Genomic DNA, 20,765 nt, shown 5'->3' with positions numbered 1-20,765 from the left:
AGGATTTGTTTTACCTTATAACAGTTTTGAAGTTCTGTTTTTCTTAATTTAATGAGAACCCCTGATCTTATTTCAGTTTGGCTTTTTTTTTTTATTCCCCTCAACAGTTTTGTGTTATTTTGATTTAACTTGAGAGTCATACAAATTGTGCGCATCTTATTCACAGTCCCTTTCAAAGACAGGGTCAAAGGCAGTTGATTATTGCTGGGCCTCAGTTTTAATCAAGGGCTACTAATTGATTTATTTTTATTTAAAAAGGGACTGAATGATTCTACTGGGCATGACTATTGACTTGCTGGATGGCCAGCAGGACAAAGCAGGGTGAGGGGGATGGTGGTCTCCCTTTACTCTACCCTTGTAAGACCCCATTGTTAATGCTTTAATAATGGAGGTGTAAATTTCTTTCCTGCGTGGTTGTGCCACATGCAGCATGCTGAAAATCGACTTTTATAGCAATCCAAGTGGTTTTCATCGGAATATATCAGCATTTATTTAACTCCGAAGATCTCTCAGAAATAATATGGTTTTGGCACCAAAAATATAATATGGTTTTGGCACCAAAAATATTTGGTTTTCATTAGGATTGCCTTTGTCTTGGGAGCAATCACTGGTTATATCGTAATTCAGGTCTTCAAGGTACCAAACAGTTCTCATTCATGTGACTGACCTTGCTGTATTTGCTATGATAGTTCACCTTCTGAAACTGAAAGCTGTGTTCAATCATGTTGTACAGTTAGGCTCCTTTTTAAAATAACAAACAATCTAATGATGACAGTAAGAGAAACAGATTGACAAAGAAAATGATACGTAAACAAAACCCACAAGTGCTAACTGACTTGGTTATGATGGTGATGAGTCTTCATCTTTCACGGTTTTATGTAAGCTTAAAATTTAAGTATGCAAATTAGTAACAGTGCAGAAATAAATGACCAACAAATCCATTCTCTTTCATAAGAAGTTACTCTTGATTTACTGTCTGTACTTTTCATTTCTGAATCTGATACTTAAAATGATTTCTGATATTGAGGCCAAAATACCTTGGTAATAGTACAGACTCATAGAATAGCCTAGGTTGAAAAGGATCACAATGATGATTGAGTTTCAACCCCCTGCTATGTGCAGGGTTGCCAGCCACCAGACCAGGTTGCTCAGAGCCGCATCCAGCCTGGCCTTGAAAATCATAATAGAATGAAAGAATCACCATGGTTGGAAGAGACCTAAAAGATCATCCAGTCCAACCATTAAATACTCTTAAGAAGCATCAGTAGTAATGAATAGTGATAGAAAACCAAATGTTTATTTTTCCATAAATATGTAAAACAGAATATATTTTTATTATTATTATTCCTTAGTCTGTTTTATTTTTAATTGGGAAATAAAAATAACTGTACAGGATGCATACAATTCACTTTAAATGTCTGAAGCAAAGCTAAATCTTCTTTTACAAGGAGGTTAATCTTTTCTCATTAGATACTGAAATGCTTACAGACTGTAAGTGTCCAGTGCAGTTGTCCATTTACTGATTGATGCAATCTCTTTGACCTTTATTATTAAACAGAGTACTGTATTTTTAAGGGGGGAATGCGATTGGGGGTGCAGATTAAAAAAACAAAACAAAAAAACATGTACGCTGTGTTCTGTTTTGGGTAGTATGTAACATTACAGCGGAGAGGAAAAAAATAATACACCAGAAAGCTGTAAGATGGCTTTTTATTTCAAATGATAAAATACTGATGCATTTCTTGGTAGTTTGAAACTATTGCCAGTTCTCCTAAAAGACAGTAGATATAAATTAGATATAAAAAAGAAATCTTATATGCAGAGAGTGGTGAGGTGCTGGCACAGTTGCACAGGGAAGCTGTGGTGCCCCATCCTTGGAGAAGCGCTCAAGGCCAGGTTGGATGGGGCCCTGGGCAGCTGAGCTGGGGGGTGGCAGCCCTGCCTGTGGCACGTGGTTGGAACTGTGTGGGCTCTAAGGTCCCTTCTAACGTGAGTGGTTCTTCTTGAGTTTAGCAGCTGGTCAGGTTAAGTACTAGAATTATGAATAGCCTTAGCTAACACGTTGAATGGCAAATCAAGAGCAAAGAAAACAGAAATTGCCACCTATTGGAAATACAAAATGCACTTGCAAACCAAACGGCAACTGATTTCAGTGATGGTTTGGTGTTTGGTGTTTTTTTTTGTTTGCTTGTTTGTTTTCAGTTTTAGAATATTGGCTGGTACACACTTGTTCCATTAGGTATGAAATTTGAGCTTGTATTTATCTGTTCGTATGAAAAAGTGACCTTTGTTCTTTGACCTACTGGAATAGGGAAAAGGAAATCAGATTCTAGTCCTCTGCTTTCACACTACATGAAAAGAATTAAGCACTTGTTTTGACTTTTTTGTTGTTGTTGTTAGACTACTGGATACTGCTATTACGTAACTTTTAAGTGCATAGTTTTGTTGCTTTTCATTAACCATTAATAAGAAAACTGTCAAATAGAAATCACTGTTTTTTGTTCTTGTTTTTTCCTGAGAAGCAATAATGCTGAATTGTGGTTATGGAAATAATTTAAAGCCTGTGATTTATTTAGTTGTCTTTATGTATACTCAAAGGGTGTATTTGTTTGTTTTTTTTCTTTCAGTTGCTTTTGCCAAGAATAAGCTACTTGACACTAGTAACGGACAAAGTGAAGAAACACTTCCAGAAAGTTATGAGACAAGAGGAAGTTAATGAGATATGGTTTGAATATGAAGGTACGCCACTGAAATGGTGAGTTTAAGTTTGTGCCTTTACGTTATTGTATGGAGGCTTTTTGAGTTTAGCACAGTGTCAGTACTTTTCCTGACCTAACGACTTCATTGGGCTTCAGAGAAGGCAAAAGAGGAGGAAGATTGGGAAGATGTTGACTGGAGGAAAATCTGAAGAAGGTTTAATATTGAACATAGTACCGATGATTGTGCTTATACTTTATGTATAAAAGAGAGGCTGTGCTGTACCCGTTGTTTTTGTTCTTGTCACTGTCATGTGAAATGCCTGTTTTTTTGGCTTGTTTCTTGCTGTAGGATTACCAAATAAATCTGTTCAGATTATTCTGCATTTCTTAAGATGCCTGAAATCTCTGGAAGTAATACTTTTGTGTGTGTGTGTGTGTGTGTGTTTATGTGAATTAGATTTTCTGCTTACAGGTGATAAGACATGCATAACATTCACTTTCCACTAGTGTGATATGCATTTGTTCTTAAAAAAAAAAACAGATAAAATAATAATGATGTATAGACTTTTGTTGAATTCTGTTCAACTTGTTCAACTTAATTGAAATAATTGCTGTTGATTCTGTTATTATTGTTCTGTTACATGGTCTGCGAAAAATACACTTTTTTCTAAGGGTTTAGAGAATCGCACTGATAGAGTTCTTATTTGGTTCATTTTTGAGTACTTTATACCAGCATTTTGGTTTTTGGGTGTTTTTCATTTTTGCTTTGAGTTCTAAAAAGAAAAACACTGAGAGCTGCACTGCTTTCTAAGCTCTGTTTAGATAGCACTGGTCCCACCCATGGCAAGCACTTAGTATTCTGAATCTCTTCTATTTCTTGTATTATAATAGAAAAATAAAACAAACACAACAACAGTGACTGTTGTGGCTTCTTTAAATTGGCTGTAAAAAGTAAAACTGAGCATTTTATTACTATGAATGTAGCATGGAATATCTTGTGATTAGTAAACTTTACATCATTGAGCAGTGAACACTGGAACAGGTTGCCTAGAGTGGGGCTGAGTGTCTTTTTGGATGGTGAATCCAAAGGCAGGCTGGAAAGGGCTCTTGAGCAACCAGATCTAGCTGCAGGCATCCCTGTTCATTGCAAAGGAAGTTGGAAGGGACCCTTAAAGGTCACCTAGTCTAACTCAAATGTTTGATTCTGTGATTTATTATTATATTTCTAATTACTTAGTTTACACTGTAAGGTCGTTTTTCTTGCATTCTGCTTTGTGCAATATTTGGCTGGGATACAGTGTATGTCTTTTCAGCCACAGCTCTTCAGTTTTTAAGTGAGAACTGGATAAGTTTGAAACGGTTTCAAATTAGTGCTCTGCTGTACTCAAACCAACATCTTGGAAGAGGGTGCAGTTCTCACTGTTTGGGGCTCCAGGGGGTGCCTGAGGCCTCCTATCAGATTGTTGAGGCACAGGAAGATGAGTTCCATCTCTGCAAGTGTGTGCTGGGGGAAGGTCTGTGTGTAAGGTGTTGCCAGAAGAGGTCAGCAGACTTCATAGCAGCATAGGTAAAAATGTAGTGTATCAAATACTCTCAGACAGCCTGCAGTTAGAGGAGCTTAAACCTATAACTACATTGAAGGAAATGCAGGCAGAATCTGTTTACTGGATTTGGAAAATAGTCTCCCATGATGAGAAAGGGCTAGAAACATGTAACTTCTGTTAGTGGGAGGAAAGCTCCTTCTCCACCTGAATTTCTATAACTCATTTCTCATTCTAAGATCTCTCTTGTAGCTGTCAAACTTTGCCACTTGCTTTCTATCTATGTCCATTAATATCTCATTGGAATGTGGGTTGTTATTCGCAGCCCTTATGATCATAGTTGATAGCCACCAGAACAGCCAGTCTGAAGGCAAAGATGCTTTTGCCCCACTTAGGTGTTTTCCATCTCTCCCTTGCAGTCCTTTATCCATAAGGAGTGTCATGTGATTGCAAAAACTAAGATCCTCTTGCCACATGAGCGGCACAACCAGTTACTGACATGCATTTATGTCTCCCTTGAGCACTTCTCTTTCATGAAACTGAGGACATGCCACTTAGCCCCTGAAGCTGTGTTTCACTTTTGACACATTCAAGAGTCTCCTCTTCAGCAATTACTGTTTGCACCCATGTGGATGAATAGCAGGGACTAGTTGTCCAAGTTCAGGACAAAACCTGCCAGTCTCTTGCTTGCTGAGGACTGGGAGTAGTGAATCTCCTCTCACTATTACTGCTCTCTTTTTGGTGTGGATGTGCTGTTCAGGTTGCCCTGCAGTTTCCTTGGAGCTTCCAGCCCTCTGCCGCTGGAGCACTAACTGCAGGTGGAGACAGGGGTTTCCTTTTCTTGCCAGAGCTTATAACCTCTTGTCTTCCTCATGTTGTGAGTCTCCGTTTGGTGTGCCAGTATCTGCAGACCCACCTTCTGTGCAGCTTGGTATTCAGGATCTCATCTCTGTGAAGTCTTGCTGAAGATGCCATCCATGGCCTATCTTCCCTGACACTGAGCAGTCTGCTGGCCTCCCACATCTCAGCTTGCTGACAGCCCTTCCTCCATCAGGACCTCCCTTCTGTAGGCAGTGCCACCACATCTGCCTGTGCTAGCTCTCAGGAGAGATCCCAAGCACTCTTAGCACTTTGAGACCTCTCTCAGCTGCTCGAGCTGAGTGGAAGCACCAAGGGAGTTTTCTTCAGTGGAAGCTGGGGAAGAGCATCTTGTAGGTTGTGACCATTCTTGTGCAATTGCTCAACTTCAGTGGAGTTTCCATCCCCATTCTGTGAATTACGCTCTAGGCCTGGCAGTTGTGTGGGATGTCTGTGGTACCAGTGGAGTGGATGCTTTACCCTGCCCTATTACCAGCTGAAGATAGAGGGCCAGAGCACCATTTGATCAGTACCCATCTATCACTTTCAAAAGGACTTCAAAAGTTCTTAAAATCATGTTTTCAAGGGCATCTCTCACAACTTGAAACCACCTTCTGTGTAATAGCGAAAGCAGTAATAAACAGAGAATGGCTTTACTTTTGGTGTTTCTTTGTGTTTGGGGGGCAGAGGGGGGAGCTAGGTAATACTTTTGTGGGTTGGATGTTTCCCTTAGCTGCTGTCCTGTTTTTCTCTATTTTTTTGTGGTTTTGGATGATTATTTTTTTATTACTGTTACTGTTGGTTCCTGACAGCACTTGCTATTTCTTAAGTTGCAATGAACGTTTTTCAAATAAAGGTTCAGAAACAGCATCACAGCAGTACTGCTGGATACAAGGTCTTTAATGAGGGATTATTGATCCTTGACACAAGACGGATGCACTCTTGAGAATGAAGTTTGAAGGAACGTTGCTCTTTTTCATCCCATTTATGTATTGACAAGTTCTTTTTTATTCCCCGTTACCTCCTTAATGCCTCTCTTAACTCTGTTTTCATTAAGAAATACAGTATTATTATGAAGGAAATAAAGAATAGTTTTGGTCTTATGTAGCATGCTATTTAGTACAGGCTCTTAAAAAAATATGTTTGTAACTGCATCTCAAAAATAAATGAAATACAACATTGTGTACAGGCATTACTTAAGACTTCTGTGGGCTTCAGTTTAAATGCCAGTATGTGAACTGGAATTTGAAGCAGGAAGAGTCTTACCTGTCATTACTGAATTACTCTTCTTGTGAACCTTACTCATAATGTAAGACTTCATTTCAGAACAGCAAATGATTTTTCTCACAGTCTGCTGTCATCATCAGTCTCAGATATCAGCTGTGAATGAAGTGATTTCAGGGCTGACCTCTTGAAAATGAGAAGCATGTATAATCTGTGCAAAACACAACGATTTCACTTAAACTTAATTATGCTTATTTTGTTGTCTGTGCTTAATAGAAAATAGATGTAAGCCAGTAATGGCTTGGTGTCTTTTGTAGCTGTACATACAAACATATATATGTATATACACATAATATAAATTGGAGGGTTTTTTTTTTTCATGTTCATATAATTATCAAAGGAAATCTGATTTTTGTTACCTACTGCACCTGGAAAAGCACTTTTGCTGAAACCCTGCTGAAGAACTCAGTACATGATTGGCAGTTAATAGTGATAAAGCTCAAGATTTTACCATTGAGTCTGGATAAATCTGAATATATATTATCTGTATGCTCTGTTTCCACCCCCTCCTCTGTAAGGAGGGAACTGTTCTTGATCTTGGTATATTTCCCCTATTCTCTTAAGAAGTTCCAAATGCAACAGACAAGTTCAAGAATTGTGCCCTTTTTAAAGTTTTGCTGTTGTGTTTTTGGCGTTGTTTTACATGGGTTTACCAGTAGAGGGTGCCAAAGCCCTGTGTATGACAGCATAGAAGTGGGTGAATTGGCTCTTCACAGGTGCTCTTAGGGTAAATTTCTGTTACTGTTTTTCTGGACTTTTGAAACTCGTTCTCACTTGACTTTGTGTCCTCCATTCAATCCTATTTATTTTTTTAATTTATTAGAGCTGCTGAGTTTAGAACTAAGTGTGCTTATCTTTGCAAGATCGGGAAACTAATAAGGCCTTTTCAGTGTGTTGGTTTTATTGGGTGTTTATTTTTGACAGAGAAAAGAGAACAGAGCTTTTCAAAATGACTGGAAGTTTTACGTATGTGATATATGTAATTTGCATTGCCGGAGACTGCATCTTCTAAGGAATTTAAAAGGGATGAAGTTACAAGACAAAAGTGAATATTTGGAGAGAGCAAATCTGTATGTGTTCTCTACTTGTGAATACCATTGAAATTCGAAACCCTAATCTGGTACCTGGTTTCCTGGTTTTCCTCCCCTTGATTTGATAGTAAAGATGAAGAGATCTCCTTTTTTTTTTCTTTTTCCCTTTTGGTCTTTTCAACAGATAAATCATTTAAAAAATTGTGTTGCTTATTCTCCACTGACAACAGGCATCTTGGGAGAGAGAAGGCGTGTTGAGGGTCAGTGTGATAAACTTACGTTTTCCAAATGTCGGGACAACTTCTGTCAGAACAGCTCGTACTAATGTTGAGCTTCTCAACCGTAAATACTGTTCTGAAGGATTTCACAGCTGTAGGCTGCATATGCAGTTGCAATCCTAGCAGCGTTTTAATGGGCATAGCATTGAGGCCAGTGGTTTAGATATTGAATATTGAATGCCAGGCCTGATTTTGACTGTGAGCTGTAAGCCCCGTCTGTGTAAACTTTTTTCTGAATAAACAAAAATGAACTGCGGGAAGATAGCAGCTAATTTATTTGTGTAGATATTCTAACTGTTAAATGTAGAATTAAATGCACTGTTCCTATGTTCATTTAATCTTTTAATTTTCTAGGCATTACCCGATTGGTTTGCTGTTTGATTTGCATGCATCAAATACAGCCCTTCCATGGAGCATCACAGTGCATTTCAAGGTAAAATTGAAATACACCTTAGATTAAGACCAACTGAGCAGAGGATTACATGAAATTCAAAAGTTATGGAAACATTTTGTAATTGTTTTTATTTTACAAACAGGTAGATGGTAGGACTTTCTGATGAGGAGACTGTTTGTTCTTCGGGAAATAGCTAAAATTTCCTGAAAATCTATCGTTTTTTTCCATGAGTTTGTGTGTGCTTTCAAAACAACCTTTTGAAAATGATTCTTTTATAATCTGAAAGTCAAAAATTGTTTTTCAAGTTAAGTTAAGAGATTATATCAGTACAGTTGAGTGGATAAAAAGGAAGAACTTTCCGTAGTGTTTTTGATTCAGTCAATTCAAGTTGACTGAAGATTTGGAAGACTAAGAAGTACTCATCCCTTTGGGCACATTAACATAGATACGAGATACTGCAGAAAGCCTTGAAGTCAGGGAGTTGCTAGCATTCTTTGAAGTTGTACTTCATGTGGGTCCCCCTTAGAGAACTGAGTGAAATGGGTTTGGTCTTGTGACAGTTTAGTCACAGCAGAGACGTTACTTTGATTACGCATTGTAAAACCATTAGGGATGACTTCATGGCACTACTGATCTTTGCTCAGAAGAGTGCTTGTGCCAGATTCTTTCATGCTCTGAAACGCATTGAGAAGGGGGTGCCAGGTATGTTTTGAAGTGAGAACCACAAGGAGAAATCATGATGTTTATCTATTGTTGTTGTTATACTATAGAGATACAAAAGAAACGATAAAACAGGACAACATACAAAGGAAAGTAGTAAATTAATAAGCTTGACTTCAGTGTGTGAGATCTGAGCGTACTGGAAGGCATACTGGGAAGCAGTGTTAATGAATGTTTTCATTTAAACTATTCCTCTCTTTATAAATAATCTTTCTAGTAGCAGTAGAATGATTAATTTTTGAAGTACACACTGGAATTGTGTGTTCTTATGATGTATAATTGTTCTTAGGATATATCATTTTGCATGTTGAAACATTAAAAGTGAATGAATGTAAAGACAGGGATGTTTTTGAAATGATTATAATTGCTACACTTCTGATATATGTCAAAGAGGGGTGGGGTAAGGAAACTTCCAAGCTGTTTTGAAGAAACTGTAGGGTGTCTAGTTTCATAGATTATGATTTAATTGTTGCACATCCTGAGAGCTCTGGAAGACTAACAGTGACAAGGGGAGGATGTTGCCATCTTGAAGTAGAGCTGCCTTGAGAAATGAATTGCAGCACCACAGTGAATTTCAGTTTCATGTAGTAATGAGAACTGACTTCAGCTGTCCTATATTGCTACTTGCCCAGAGATCGGCTAATTTGAGTTTTCCTCAAAGGGATACATGAAAGATAAGCAGAAATGATTTACTGCTAAAGAAGTGTTATTTTAGAAGTTTTTCTAACTTAGCTTTTTAAAAACTTAACACCTTGGATTAAGCACCTGCTTAATCTCTTTTCTTGTTTATGATGTAGTTTGAAAGCTTGTTTAAATTAGTCCACCTTAATGCTTAAAGTGAAAACATAACCAAAGCGTAACAAAGTATGTCAAAATGTTGAAGGCATTTTTACATGTTCTAATTCTTCACAGTTTTAAGAGTCTAGGTGGATTGCTGCCTGGATTATTCTTTTCATTTGTGTGTAGTTACTCTTCAAAGAACCATATATTTTATTTATTGTAGTTACTGTTAGATTTTACCATGCTTTAATTTTTGCTGTCATGGCTTTTCATTTCTTTTACAAAAGTATGCAGTCAAATAAAGAACAAAAATATTCCTTGTTGAAGAAGCAGTTTATTTGTATCTGCTACTGGTATGCAATGAGACACCATTGATTTATATCTCTAGTAAAACTGAACTGTAGTTGCCTTAAATAGCCATAGTTGATGTACCTGAACGGAATACTAAGGTCTGAGAATCCTGTGGTATCATAGTTTAGGAAGTTGCTTCTGTTACCAAGTTGTGGCTTTATGGAGAAGAGGGAAACTTTTATCCTTTCTCATTGAGTTCAGCATGCATTGCATTATTTATGTTCTCAGTGTGGTAACCAGCCCTCTGGATTTTGAGTAGTTGGCAGGAGGTGATGAATTGCTCTGGAAATGCTGTCTCTAGAAGAGAAAAGTAAACCAGATATGCCAGGTGAAAGGCAAACAACTTTCCTCTGCTGAAGCCCTTACCTGCTGGCCCCTGCTTTTCCACATGCAACCTATTGTAGAGAAGCTCCATCTGCTTTTGTATAGCATCAGCTGTCTTCCATTCTTGGTTTTCTTAGTTCAAAACAGGGTCTGGTGGGCTGAAAAAAAAGTGCTTAGCAATGTAGTACGTAAAGTATAGAACTGTTGGGAGACACTGTGAAAACCAGAAGTATAAATGAGGTGTAGAGTTCGTTGTTTGTTTTGTATTTTTTCCTTAAAAAATGAAATTTTCTCAAGGAAAGGACTGCTGATGGTAACTAAATACAGACACATGGACCTTCCCACTGGCACTGGATAGGTTCTTTATGACCTTTATTACCATATTATTGGTGTAATTTTTTTTATAAAACTACCCTAATACTGATTGTCACCGTATAAACAGGTGTTTGTGAACTGGAACTGATACATAAGTCTGGGTGGAATGGTGTTGCGAAACCAGACTGATGAAATTGCCTGCTGTTTTGGTTTTATGTAAGAAGTCTCTTAGTGCTCCTGTCTGTACAGATGATACTTTCCTCTTTATGGCTAAAATTATACTGTAAATATCTACTGATACATGAAGCAAAACCAGCAGTACCTTAGCTTTCTAAGGCAATCCTGGTCAACTGTTATAACCTGTCTTTTGAAGACATAGGGCATAGAGGGCATAGGGCATCAGTAATAGGAGAATTAAAGCTGCCAGAGAGATCTCTTAAAACTTTTTGCATATCCCATAGTTGCATAACCAGAGGTGACTACCTGCTTGTTTATGATTGTCTGTTTCTTCAGGGAACTGAGTCAAGTTATTTACATTTCACTATTTCCTGTATAGGCAAGTAGAACTTAAACAAGAATGTGTTACGTGCAAAACTTTCTTCTTCTGTGCCCTATTTTATGTAAGTGAGGGTGCCAAATTTTATGTTGGTAGTCTCATGTAGGTAAAATTTAGTATGTCTCTCAGTGTAGCAGTGCTGTTTTATGTTACCTCTTCTGTGCTCAAGTTTTTCAGCTTCTATTCATAGTGCTAAATAGAAATGTGCCAGTGTTTTTCATCTGAAGGAAAAGAGATAGTGCCAAGATCATGGGAATGTCTTCCAGTGCGTTACCACTGAGAAGCTGGGAAAGTAAATTCTTACACCTTTGTACTTACTAGTTCAGCTTGCTTTGATCAGTTTTAAATATCTCCTTGCTATTCTGTATATGTACGTACTCTGTGCATGTACTTCAGAACACATCCCCAAGGAGTGACATTTGCTATCATTTGAAATTCATTGAAAGAATATCAGTGTGGAGATCTTTGTCTGTAGGAAAACTCTGAATATCTGACCTGGCAGTTCAGTACTCAAGACACATGTAACAAAATAGTTCTTGAATTTGTCATTTTCTCATAGCTAGCTGAACAAACTTTAAACTGTGGAAGTCAGTTTGTAGGTTCCCATATTACTTGGCTTAGGTACATTTGTTCTTTCATCTTTTTTGAGGGATGCTGGTGTCTTGCTTTGAATTCTTGCATGTAAAGAACTTTTTGATCTGGGAATGTAATATTTCTGATTGTTCTTTTCTTCTGGATTGGTTACCAGAATATACTTCATTTGAACAAGTCAGTTAAACTTCTAAAAGTATTTTACAGGCTCTTGCAGATGTCAGCAGGCAAATAACAATCCAGTAATGTGTTCCATTCATCTTGGAACACATTAAGCTTAGATGCTCAGCATTGAAGGAGAGAAAGAGAGCGAGCTTTGCTCTGGAAAGAACTTTCATTTCTTGCTTGTCCTCTCTGAAGTCTTTGTGGCCATACCCATATGAGAAACAGGCTTTATCTGTGTCTTGTGTGTACTTTCAGGGGAAAGAAACTGGCAGTCTTCTCTTCCCATTTGTGGTTTTGGAAGATAATGTTCTTGATGCACAGATCCCAGAGTTGGGGTTCAATGTCATAGAGAAAACACTGTGTGAAATACTAAATCTAGAGAAGGGAAGAATTTGGGGGAAGGATCTTTCCACTGTTTGTTAATACATGAAGGGAGGGTGCAGTGAGGATGAAGCCAGTCTTTTTTCAGTGGTGCCCAGTAGGCACAAACTGTAACACCAGGAGATGCTTCTGTGCTGTGCAGGTGACAGAGCACTGACACAGGTGTCCCAGGGAGGCTGTGGGGCCTCCTTGAAGATCTTCAAAACCACCTGGATGTGGGCCTGGGCACCCTGCGCTGGGTGTCCCTGATCAAGCAGGGGATGCTCTAGATGGACCTAGAGATCCTCGCCACTAGTCTGTGATTCAGAAACTCTAAACTGTCCTTGATAACCTAATGAAGGGGGTACTATTGTTCTTACCCTTCTAGGTAAGGCTATCCCCAACTCTTTTTCATATTGCCAGCAGTTACAAGTGGAGGGAAGGTATATGGGTTTCTCCAGTAGAATATTGTTCTTACTGTGACTTGTTAACTGTGTTGTAAAAGCCTTTGAAAAATCTCCTATTACGTGCGTTTCCAAAATGGTTTTGACAGTCCTTACAAAAACGTTTTTTTAAACAGCTTATTTCCAGTGGGTTAAGAGGAAAGAGCCCATTGTAGAGTATGAGATGAGAAATAAAAATGTAGAAGTATGTGGCAAGCCCGTGTTTTAAAGGGGACTACTAATGATGCCGCTTTGGTTTGATTCCAGAGGTTGTGCTGTTCAGTGTAGTCAATTAGCAGCTATGAAAAGGGAGTGGATATGGAGGGGATAAAACATGCAGGGTTTTTAAACTTCAGAAATACAAACATGATAGACTTGTGATATCGAGTGCTTGTATTGTTAGATGACAAATGTTATCTATAAAAGAAAAACTACACCTATACCTATGCAGTGGTAAACTTCTGAATAGTTAATGTCCAAAGGTGTCTGTTTTGTACCTGAACAAGATTAGTGCTGTACTTCCTTAGCAAATTAATTAGGAAAGGTAGTTACCACTTACAGAGTAGTAATTGTACATCTGCAACATTGAATGCTCTGCTAATGAAATAAAAAGGATATGGAATTATGTTACAAAGTCTAACAATAGGCAGGTGTATTAAGTAAAATTGGACAAAGCTTTCCAGCGTCTTTGAGAATAAATGTTTGCTAATGGCCTATATGCTTTAATTCATGTATGTGGATGGTGATAATTGGAGGAAACTTTTCTACATAAATTTCACTGAGAGGTGGTAGGAATTGCTAGAGAATTGATCATATGCTTGAAAGCACATTAAAACACTTTCCTGAATTTGGAAGGTAGGTAAGAGCCTAAATACTTCCACCTATGTATTTAAATGTTCAAGTTGAGGTTGAGTAATTTCTAGTTTTATGGAAAATTGTTAAACTTTTTTTTTTTTTTTACATTTTTCACTGTTATGCCTTTTTTTCACCAGTGAGAAAATGATGTTATCTTTAATAAGTAGAAAGTTGCAGTCTGCTTCTGTTGTATAAATACAAACCAGGTTAAAATAATCTTTTATTCTTCATCTTCTGAGGTCTGTGATACATTTATTTCTCTTGATCTGCCTTTCTCTTTGTAGAATTTTCCAGAAAAGGATCTTCTACACTGCCATTCTAAGGATGTGATTGAAGCTCATTTTATGGCTTGCATAAAAGAAGCAGATGCTTTAAAGCACAAAAGTCAAGTCATCAATGAAATGCAAAAAAAGGATCATAAGCAACTGTGGATGGGGTTACAGAATGGTAATACACTGCATCAAATATTAATTATGTTTAGTACTACCATGCTAATAAATATGTTTAAGTAATGTCATGGAAAAGATCTATTTTACTAAAAAAGAACAGTGATTATGTGATAGCCCAAAATTTTGCTTGGGGTATTCAAGAAACTTGAATTGAGTCATGAACTGAGTTGAGTCATTACTGTTTAAACAAAGCAAAACCAGCAACAAAATACTTAGTGTAGTTTTGTGCAACGGATGGATGATCACACCTGGGATATAAGTGGTGTTTACCTTGAAGTATCTTAGATTGTAAAAGAGAAATAGCTCTCTGCTAATTTTTACTTAAGGATTGTCATTGATAGGCAGTAAATGTGGACTTCAATAAACCAAATATTAATAAAATTAATAATTTTACTTCCTCCACCATTGCCAAATTTTAGTTTTTATTCCTGGTTTTACTGTGGCTTTCGCAAAGGTTTTTCACTGGTGAGTACTGACTTGGAAAAAATCAGCAAAATAATTCAGAATAGAACATTATAAAATTAATGCTCTTTCTTTGAACAGAAGGCATGAATCTATATTGCAGTGTAAAACATAACTTCATTTGTTTTCGGTATCTCTTCCTACTTATCATGTTTCTCAGAGGCCTGTAGGTTGAAAAGTTATGTGGGTTTCAGGAGCTACTGGCTGGTAAAATAATTTTCAGTATGTTTTCCTGATCTCTGAAGATGTTATTAGATAACTACTGGTAGATTTATGGAAGACTTAAGGACTATCACATTAGCATTAAACAGTTAGCATTAACTTCTTCCTCTGTGCAACCTAGTGTAGGGAGCCTGCTTTGGCAGGGAGGTTGGACTAGATGATCTCTAGAGGTCCTTTCCAGCCCCTACGATTCTGTGATTCTGTGTGTTAAAATTAAACAGAACAGGAAAAACTTTGAATGCAAGAAGTTTTGAGGCATGTGTTTGCTTTAAACAGTGAGGTGTCAAATTATTTTGGATTTGGTGTGTTTATTTAATGAATGTGTGGGTTTTCAAGTCTTTTTTCTGTTATACGGTAAAGGTACTTCTGTAATATTTATGAAGTCTAAGTGCTTACTTGGAAACTCTGGTTTCTAATAGTGATTTGGTTGAAGCAGAGTAATAAATTGAAGGGTTATCTTAACTTGACATTTTGACTAAGTTATTGAGGGGTGCATTACATGTGTGTAAAATTTCTTGGGTAAAAATACATTTAATCTGGTTCAGTTAAAAATACATTAATTTCTCGAGAGATTTTTTTGTGTAGATATCAATAGCAAACTGACTGATGTAAGCTTACAACAAGGAGTATATTAGTAGATAAAGTGTTCCAGTCCTCTAGGAGTAAGAATCCATAAGAAAATACATTTCCTTAGCACCTGTATTGTCACAAGTCAATTGGAACTGCATTTTTTTTATAATTCTGTGAGAAAACTGAATTCTGATGTAGTAGCATTTGTCTTGCAAGCAGTTCAGTTCAAGAGAAGCAAAATGCTGTGCCAGCATACTTTTCCTTTTTATATTGAGAACTATTAACTTTACTGAAAAAGAAATCCTGTCCCTTAGTCCTGTTGCTATTATGTTTGCAGCAGCACACTTTGTGCTCTTTATATTGGTGCTTGCTACAGTTGAAGCCAAGAGATCTCTAATGTGAGTGAACTGTGTTAATGGCAGAACAGATAACTGCACTAAGAAATAGTATGAGTTAGGACACTTTTTATTTAAGCAGAACTTATAGAAACCCTAATGGATACCTTCAATATTATAAGATAACAGACAGGGTGTTCTTTCTGTACTCACCTCAGACTCTTTCAGTTGATTATTTGTCTACCTTCAGTTCTAGGCAAACTGGATTTTACTGTTTCTTAAGAACAGAGGTTGCCTAGCAAGACTGAACTGTATTTAGGCAGGTTTCACTGTATTTAGTGAGAAATTGCACCTGTGGAATCTGACACCTAAATGTGAACTTTAAACAATCTTCTGAATACTTTCAAATGCTAATTTTAATTTCTCAGATCTTCATAAAAAAGAAACAAGAAAAGCTTGTGAAACCAAGAAAACACTTTTTAAGCACGTTATATTTTTCAGAATGTTTTTATAGGCTTTCGTTTGAGATGTAATAATTTTAAACCTCTTTGTGAAACAAGAAAGAATCACCACAAAAAAGAAAAGAAAGTAGCATTTGCGATAACTGCCTTCCAAGTTCTTTTCTTAAATATAGGAAGTGTTATTCTGTTTAGCAATTGATGGCAATGCTTACGAGATGTGTTACCTCAGTATTAAACTTGGTTTTGGAGAAAGAATCCTATCTTGCTTTTTTGGGGGAAGTGTAACTACCAAATATAATTTGATATAAATGTTTCTGCTGAGAAGAAAGTACTAGAGCAGGTAGCATGATAAACGTCTCCAGTGTCTGTAGGCTGCCTATAAGGGGCATCTACAGAGCTGTGATAGTGAATTTGTGGCTGGTAGCAACTTGATAGGTGTTCCTAACACCATTAACATTCCTTCTTCCACTATTTCTGGTTTTGTATCAGTCTGCTACTAAATCAAGCAGGTAACTTTCTGCCTATTGGTTGAACTGTGGTTTTGCTTCTTCCTCACACTTTGGTTAGTTGATTTTTGTCCATAAAGTAGGTATTTCCTTAGCTGGAGCACTTCTTTGGAACGGGTGTATCTGTGCTGTCCTAATTTTGACCAGTATCATGGATGCCTGAATGTGGTAGGGAAGCAATAAAGGCAGGGTATGTAGCTACAATGACCTCTGCTCCTTTGTAAGAATTGCTGAAATTCCTTGGTCAGAAATGATGGAAAATGTTACTACTGTTCTTGCTATAATAATGTTATGGCTGTTTTTATCATGGGTAAAGAGGATTTTCAAGTGGGTGGCTGTTACTTCTGGCCTTTTGTGGTAGAAAAATAAAGGCACTCTGCTTTGAAATATTCAGACTGTGGGCCTAATGATGACTTAGGATCAAACAAATGAGATTTCGACTCTTTTTAGGTTGAGAGCTGTATTTCTTGCATGGTTCAAAGAATTGCTGTCTATAACTTTCAGTATATAATAGTTCTGATAAAAGAAGGTTTTTAAGATTAAGCACAGCTGCTTTTCATTGGATGTGGATAGAGAAGGAACCATACCCTGAAGTTTTCACAGGCATCGTTTATGGCTGGTAAAAGCTGGACTTGGTGTTTCAGATGCATGAGTGGGCAAAATGAGCAGTAAAATCTCATGACCACTTTTAAGACTTCTTTATATATTATAAAATATAATGAAGTCATTTTACTGAAAATATTGTGGAAAAAGAATGTAATGCTTATTCATGCTGTAGGGTTTACCTATGGTATGAATGTGTGGCCATGTTGAATTGTTCTTTTTAAAGAAGAAGAGTTGTACAAACATTCAGAATATGCAGTGTGATCTTTTTCTCACCTTACAGACAGAATGGGACCTATGTTTTCTTTAATCATCAGTTCCATGTTTAAAGCAGTCCTGTGCTGTTTTATTTTTCATTTGAGGGCCATAAGTCATGTATTTCTGGGTTATCACATTCGAAGTTCTCAATAGAAGCTCCCTGAGAGTGAAACTGTCATACCTTATCTTTTGTGCTGCAGGGCTTGCAGGTATCATATGATGCATACGTGTTTTCTCTTGTAAAGAACCAATGGAAGTTGATACTGTTCTTTACCTCAGTCTAAGATGATATGCATGTGTAGGTAACTGAAGAAATGTCATCACAACTTATCCTCTGAAACCTAAATTAGGCAATATATACTTAGAAAGCCTTCAGAAAATTTGCTAGAGAATGAACGAACAAGCCGTTAGTTTTCACATCACGAAGCCATCATTTTTCTTCTTCTCTTTATCTCTACCAAAATAGTAACGTTCTGTTTATATAGAGATCTTTTTAACCTTAGAAAAACAGAACAACTGCTGTTCTTTGAAAATGTGTGTATTGTTTGGGAGGATTTAAAGAAAAGCAAATCATTACCTTTCTGGGCTGGTCATTAAAATTCTCTTGAAGTGCCTATTTTTTCTTATAGTAATTGTCACTACCTGCTTATTTTGGAGTCAAGAGGGTATAACATAACATTGAATGGTGAGACTGCTGGTGTTGGAACAGCCTGGTGAAAGCAGGATTTGAAGAGCTCTGCTCAGAACTGTTTTGGTGCTGAGCTGGGGCCAATAAACCTGGCTAGGTTCAGTCAGGCTAGACTAGCAGAAAGAATCAGATGCATCTGAGCAGGCCTTCCGTGGGATTTTCTGGAGAGGTGATGTGTTTTGCTTTTTGTGATAGTGGATTGTTACTGACTTCAGCATTAGTTCTGTAGCATTTACTGGCTTGTTACCCTGTATGCATAAGTGACTAACCTAGTGATGCACTCACAGAAGTGCAGTATTGTGGTTCTAAACTGTCAGCCCAGCCCCCAATGCTATTTTAGTTAGATTAGTTAGATAAAAGTGATACAGAACCTCTTTTTTTTTTTTTTTTTTCTAATTTCTTTTGAACTGCCTTCTGTTTTCTTCATAGCACCTTCTCCCTGAAAAGAATTTCATTTCCTGAAGTATGCAGATGGAGGCACAAGTCTAACCAAATGGCTAAGTAGACCATCTCTAAAGAGCAGGCTTCATTTTGTTTGAAGTATGCAGGCTGTCTGGATTTGGTCCAGAAGACTGGAGATGAGTAAAATTGTCAGGAGTCATTTAAACGCTGACTAATCCAGGGAAGCCTATGACAAGCCCTGCTGTTCTGTTTTTATCTAGCCTGCAAGTTGTGTTTCAGAAATGATTGGTTTTTTGTTTGGCAGTCAGCAGTACTTTCAGTTAAAGTCACAATGTGTACTCAGATCTCCCGCTTTTAGGCTGCAAAGAAAGTTTAAGTAGAAAGTATGTGTTTCTACATATAAATAACAGAAAGAAGTCAGGAATAAAAGGAGCTTCTTTCTTCCCGATAAATAGATGACCTATAAGAGAAGGGAGGTAGTATTGAGAAAACAGTATAGTTGCTGGAACTGCTGTGTAGGGAGGATGTTTAATAAGTGAAAAGAATGTTGGTAAGGTGTGGCTCCTTTGTGGAGAAAGGGGAAGGCAAGCCTTTTTCACATATCGCTTTATCTGTCAGACCCCAAATGCTGCTCTGTCATACAGCTTTCAGAATGTCCTGTTAACCTGCAAAGCTTAAGCAATATGCTTTGAACCTTTAGCTGTTTTTAGAATGCTACTTTTATTTGAGAATTAATGGAAAAAATATAGCATAATAACATGCGCATTAAGTATGCTGGCCTTAAACCTGACTATATTTTATTAGGGGAGATGTTCCCTCCCTTTTTTTTTCCCTGGGTTTAATCCATAGTTCATCTTACACTGCGGGTTATGAATTATTATTTTTAACTAGAATTTACAGCTAACAGAACGTGAAGTTTCTCCTAATTCTTCTGCCACTGGTGGTAGCATGCAGGCAAGATGAGCTGAATTAATTTAATTTAGATGATAATAGTACTAAAAGGTTTTACAGATGCTGCTAGCCAACCTTGAATCCCATATCCCCTGTACTTTATTATTGCTAGTACTTGAGCTACTTGGCATACTTGTGCTGTGGTTTCATGGCTTATTCATTTAGAATAAGCCAATGTATTTGCTCTTGACTTTCAAATTTTAGTCTTTACTGCTTTTCCATGGCATTATGTAATAACACACCAACTCAGTGAGAGCTTGGAGGATGCCTGGAACTTCTAGGGGAATCATCCTAGTGAGACACTCTTGTGAGTAATGACTGTTCTTGAATTATAAAGTAAAATTATGACAACTTCAGGTGCATAAATTAATGTTCAGTGTTGCTACTTTACTATTTGATATGAAAAATATTTCCACAATTCTGTCACATTAAGTAGAACAGTTACTAACTTCCTATATATTTATGCATATAAATCTGATAGTTACTCTAGCCTAATGACATCCTGAAAAGACAAATGAACATTGTGTTCCCTGGTGTAATAGTTATTATATAGTAGTTATTCCCATTGACTCAGTAGTGAAGATGCACTGGGAATCCTGTGTCCACCTTGGATCTCCAGAACAATAGAAATGCTGGCAAACAGCAGAGAATCAAGAGAATGCTGGTAGGACAACAAGGGGTCTGGAATATATGCTGCCTGAAGAAGAGAAAGAAGGTTGAAGATGGATTAAGCAGCAGCTTTTCACTATCTGAAGGGAGAAACTGAAGAGTAGAGTTCTGTTTCCTCTTGGAAGTGCCTCCATTGGTGGTAGTTTGACAAACACAAAAGGGGGTTACACTTGGAGAGATTCTGTTGGGATAAGGGCGAGGTATGTGAGAGTGGTAAAATGTGAACTCATTGCCCAGAGAGCTCTCTAACCTTGGAGACAATCAGAACTTGGCTGTATGAGGCCTTGAGCAAGCACATTTAGCTTTATGTAGGCAGCTCTGGTTTGGGCAGAAGCTCATATTCCAAAGCCTCTTCTCCAAAGGCACTTCAAGTCTAATTTCTGCCACGATTGTGTTATGTCAGTTATTAATGTTATGGTTGATTCTGCCCAAGCCGTACATTATTTCTGTGGTTCGTATGGTTATTGGACAGTGGTGAACCACTGAGAATAGAAGAAAAAATTGAGGGTTTTTTGACTCGAGAATTGGATACACTTTTATGCTAGCTGCAAATTGCAATTGTTTGTATAGAGTTAGAACTACAATTCAATTCCAAGCAGCTTAAAAAAAAAAAATAACCAACAAGCCAACTAGATGAATTTAAG

The 20,765-nt window shown here is 37.4% G+C and overlaps 1 protein-coding gene across 2 annotated transcripts in view; it reads left to right on the top strand.

The window, feature by feature from the left end:
- Window positions 1-20,765, top strand: part of ATG5 (autophagy related 5) — a 69,799-nt gene that overhangs the window by 3,940 nt on the left and 45,094 nt on the right. For both annotated transcript variants that reach the window (XM_072331748.1, XM_072331747.1), the window contains exons 3-5: window positions 2,628-2,755; window positions 8,046-8,124; window positions 13,830-13,992. In XM_072331748.1, the coding sequence (XP_072187849.1) occupies window positions 2,628-2,755; window positions 8,046-8,124; window positions 13,830-13,992 (370 nt within the window). The remainder of the gene's footprint in view (window positions 1-2,627; window positions 2,756-8,045; window positions 8,125-13,829; window positions 13,993-20,765) is intronic.

Source organism: Excalfactoria chinensis, chromosome 3, assembly GCF_039878825.1.
Source record: "Excalfactoria chinensis isolate bCotChi1 chromosome 3, bCotChi1.hap2, whole genome shotgun sequence".
NCBI lineage: Eukaryota > Metazoa > Chordata > Aves > Galliformes > Phasianidae > Excalfactoria > Excalfactoria chinensis.
Note: the sequence above shows the minus strand (reverse complement) of the source record. Positions and strands in the feature narration are given on the sequence as shown.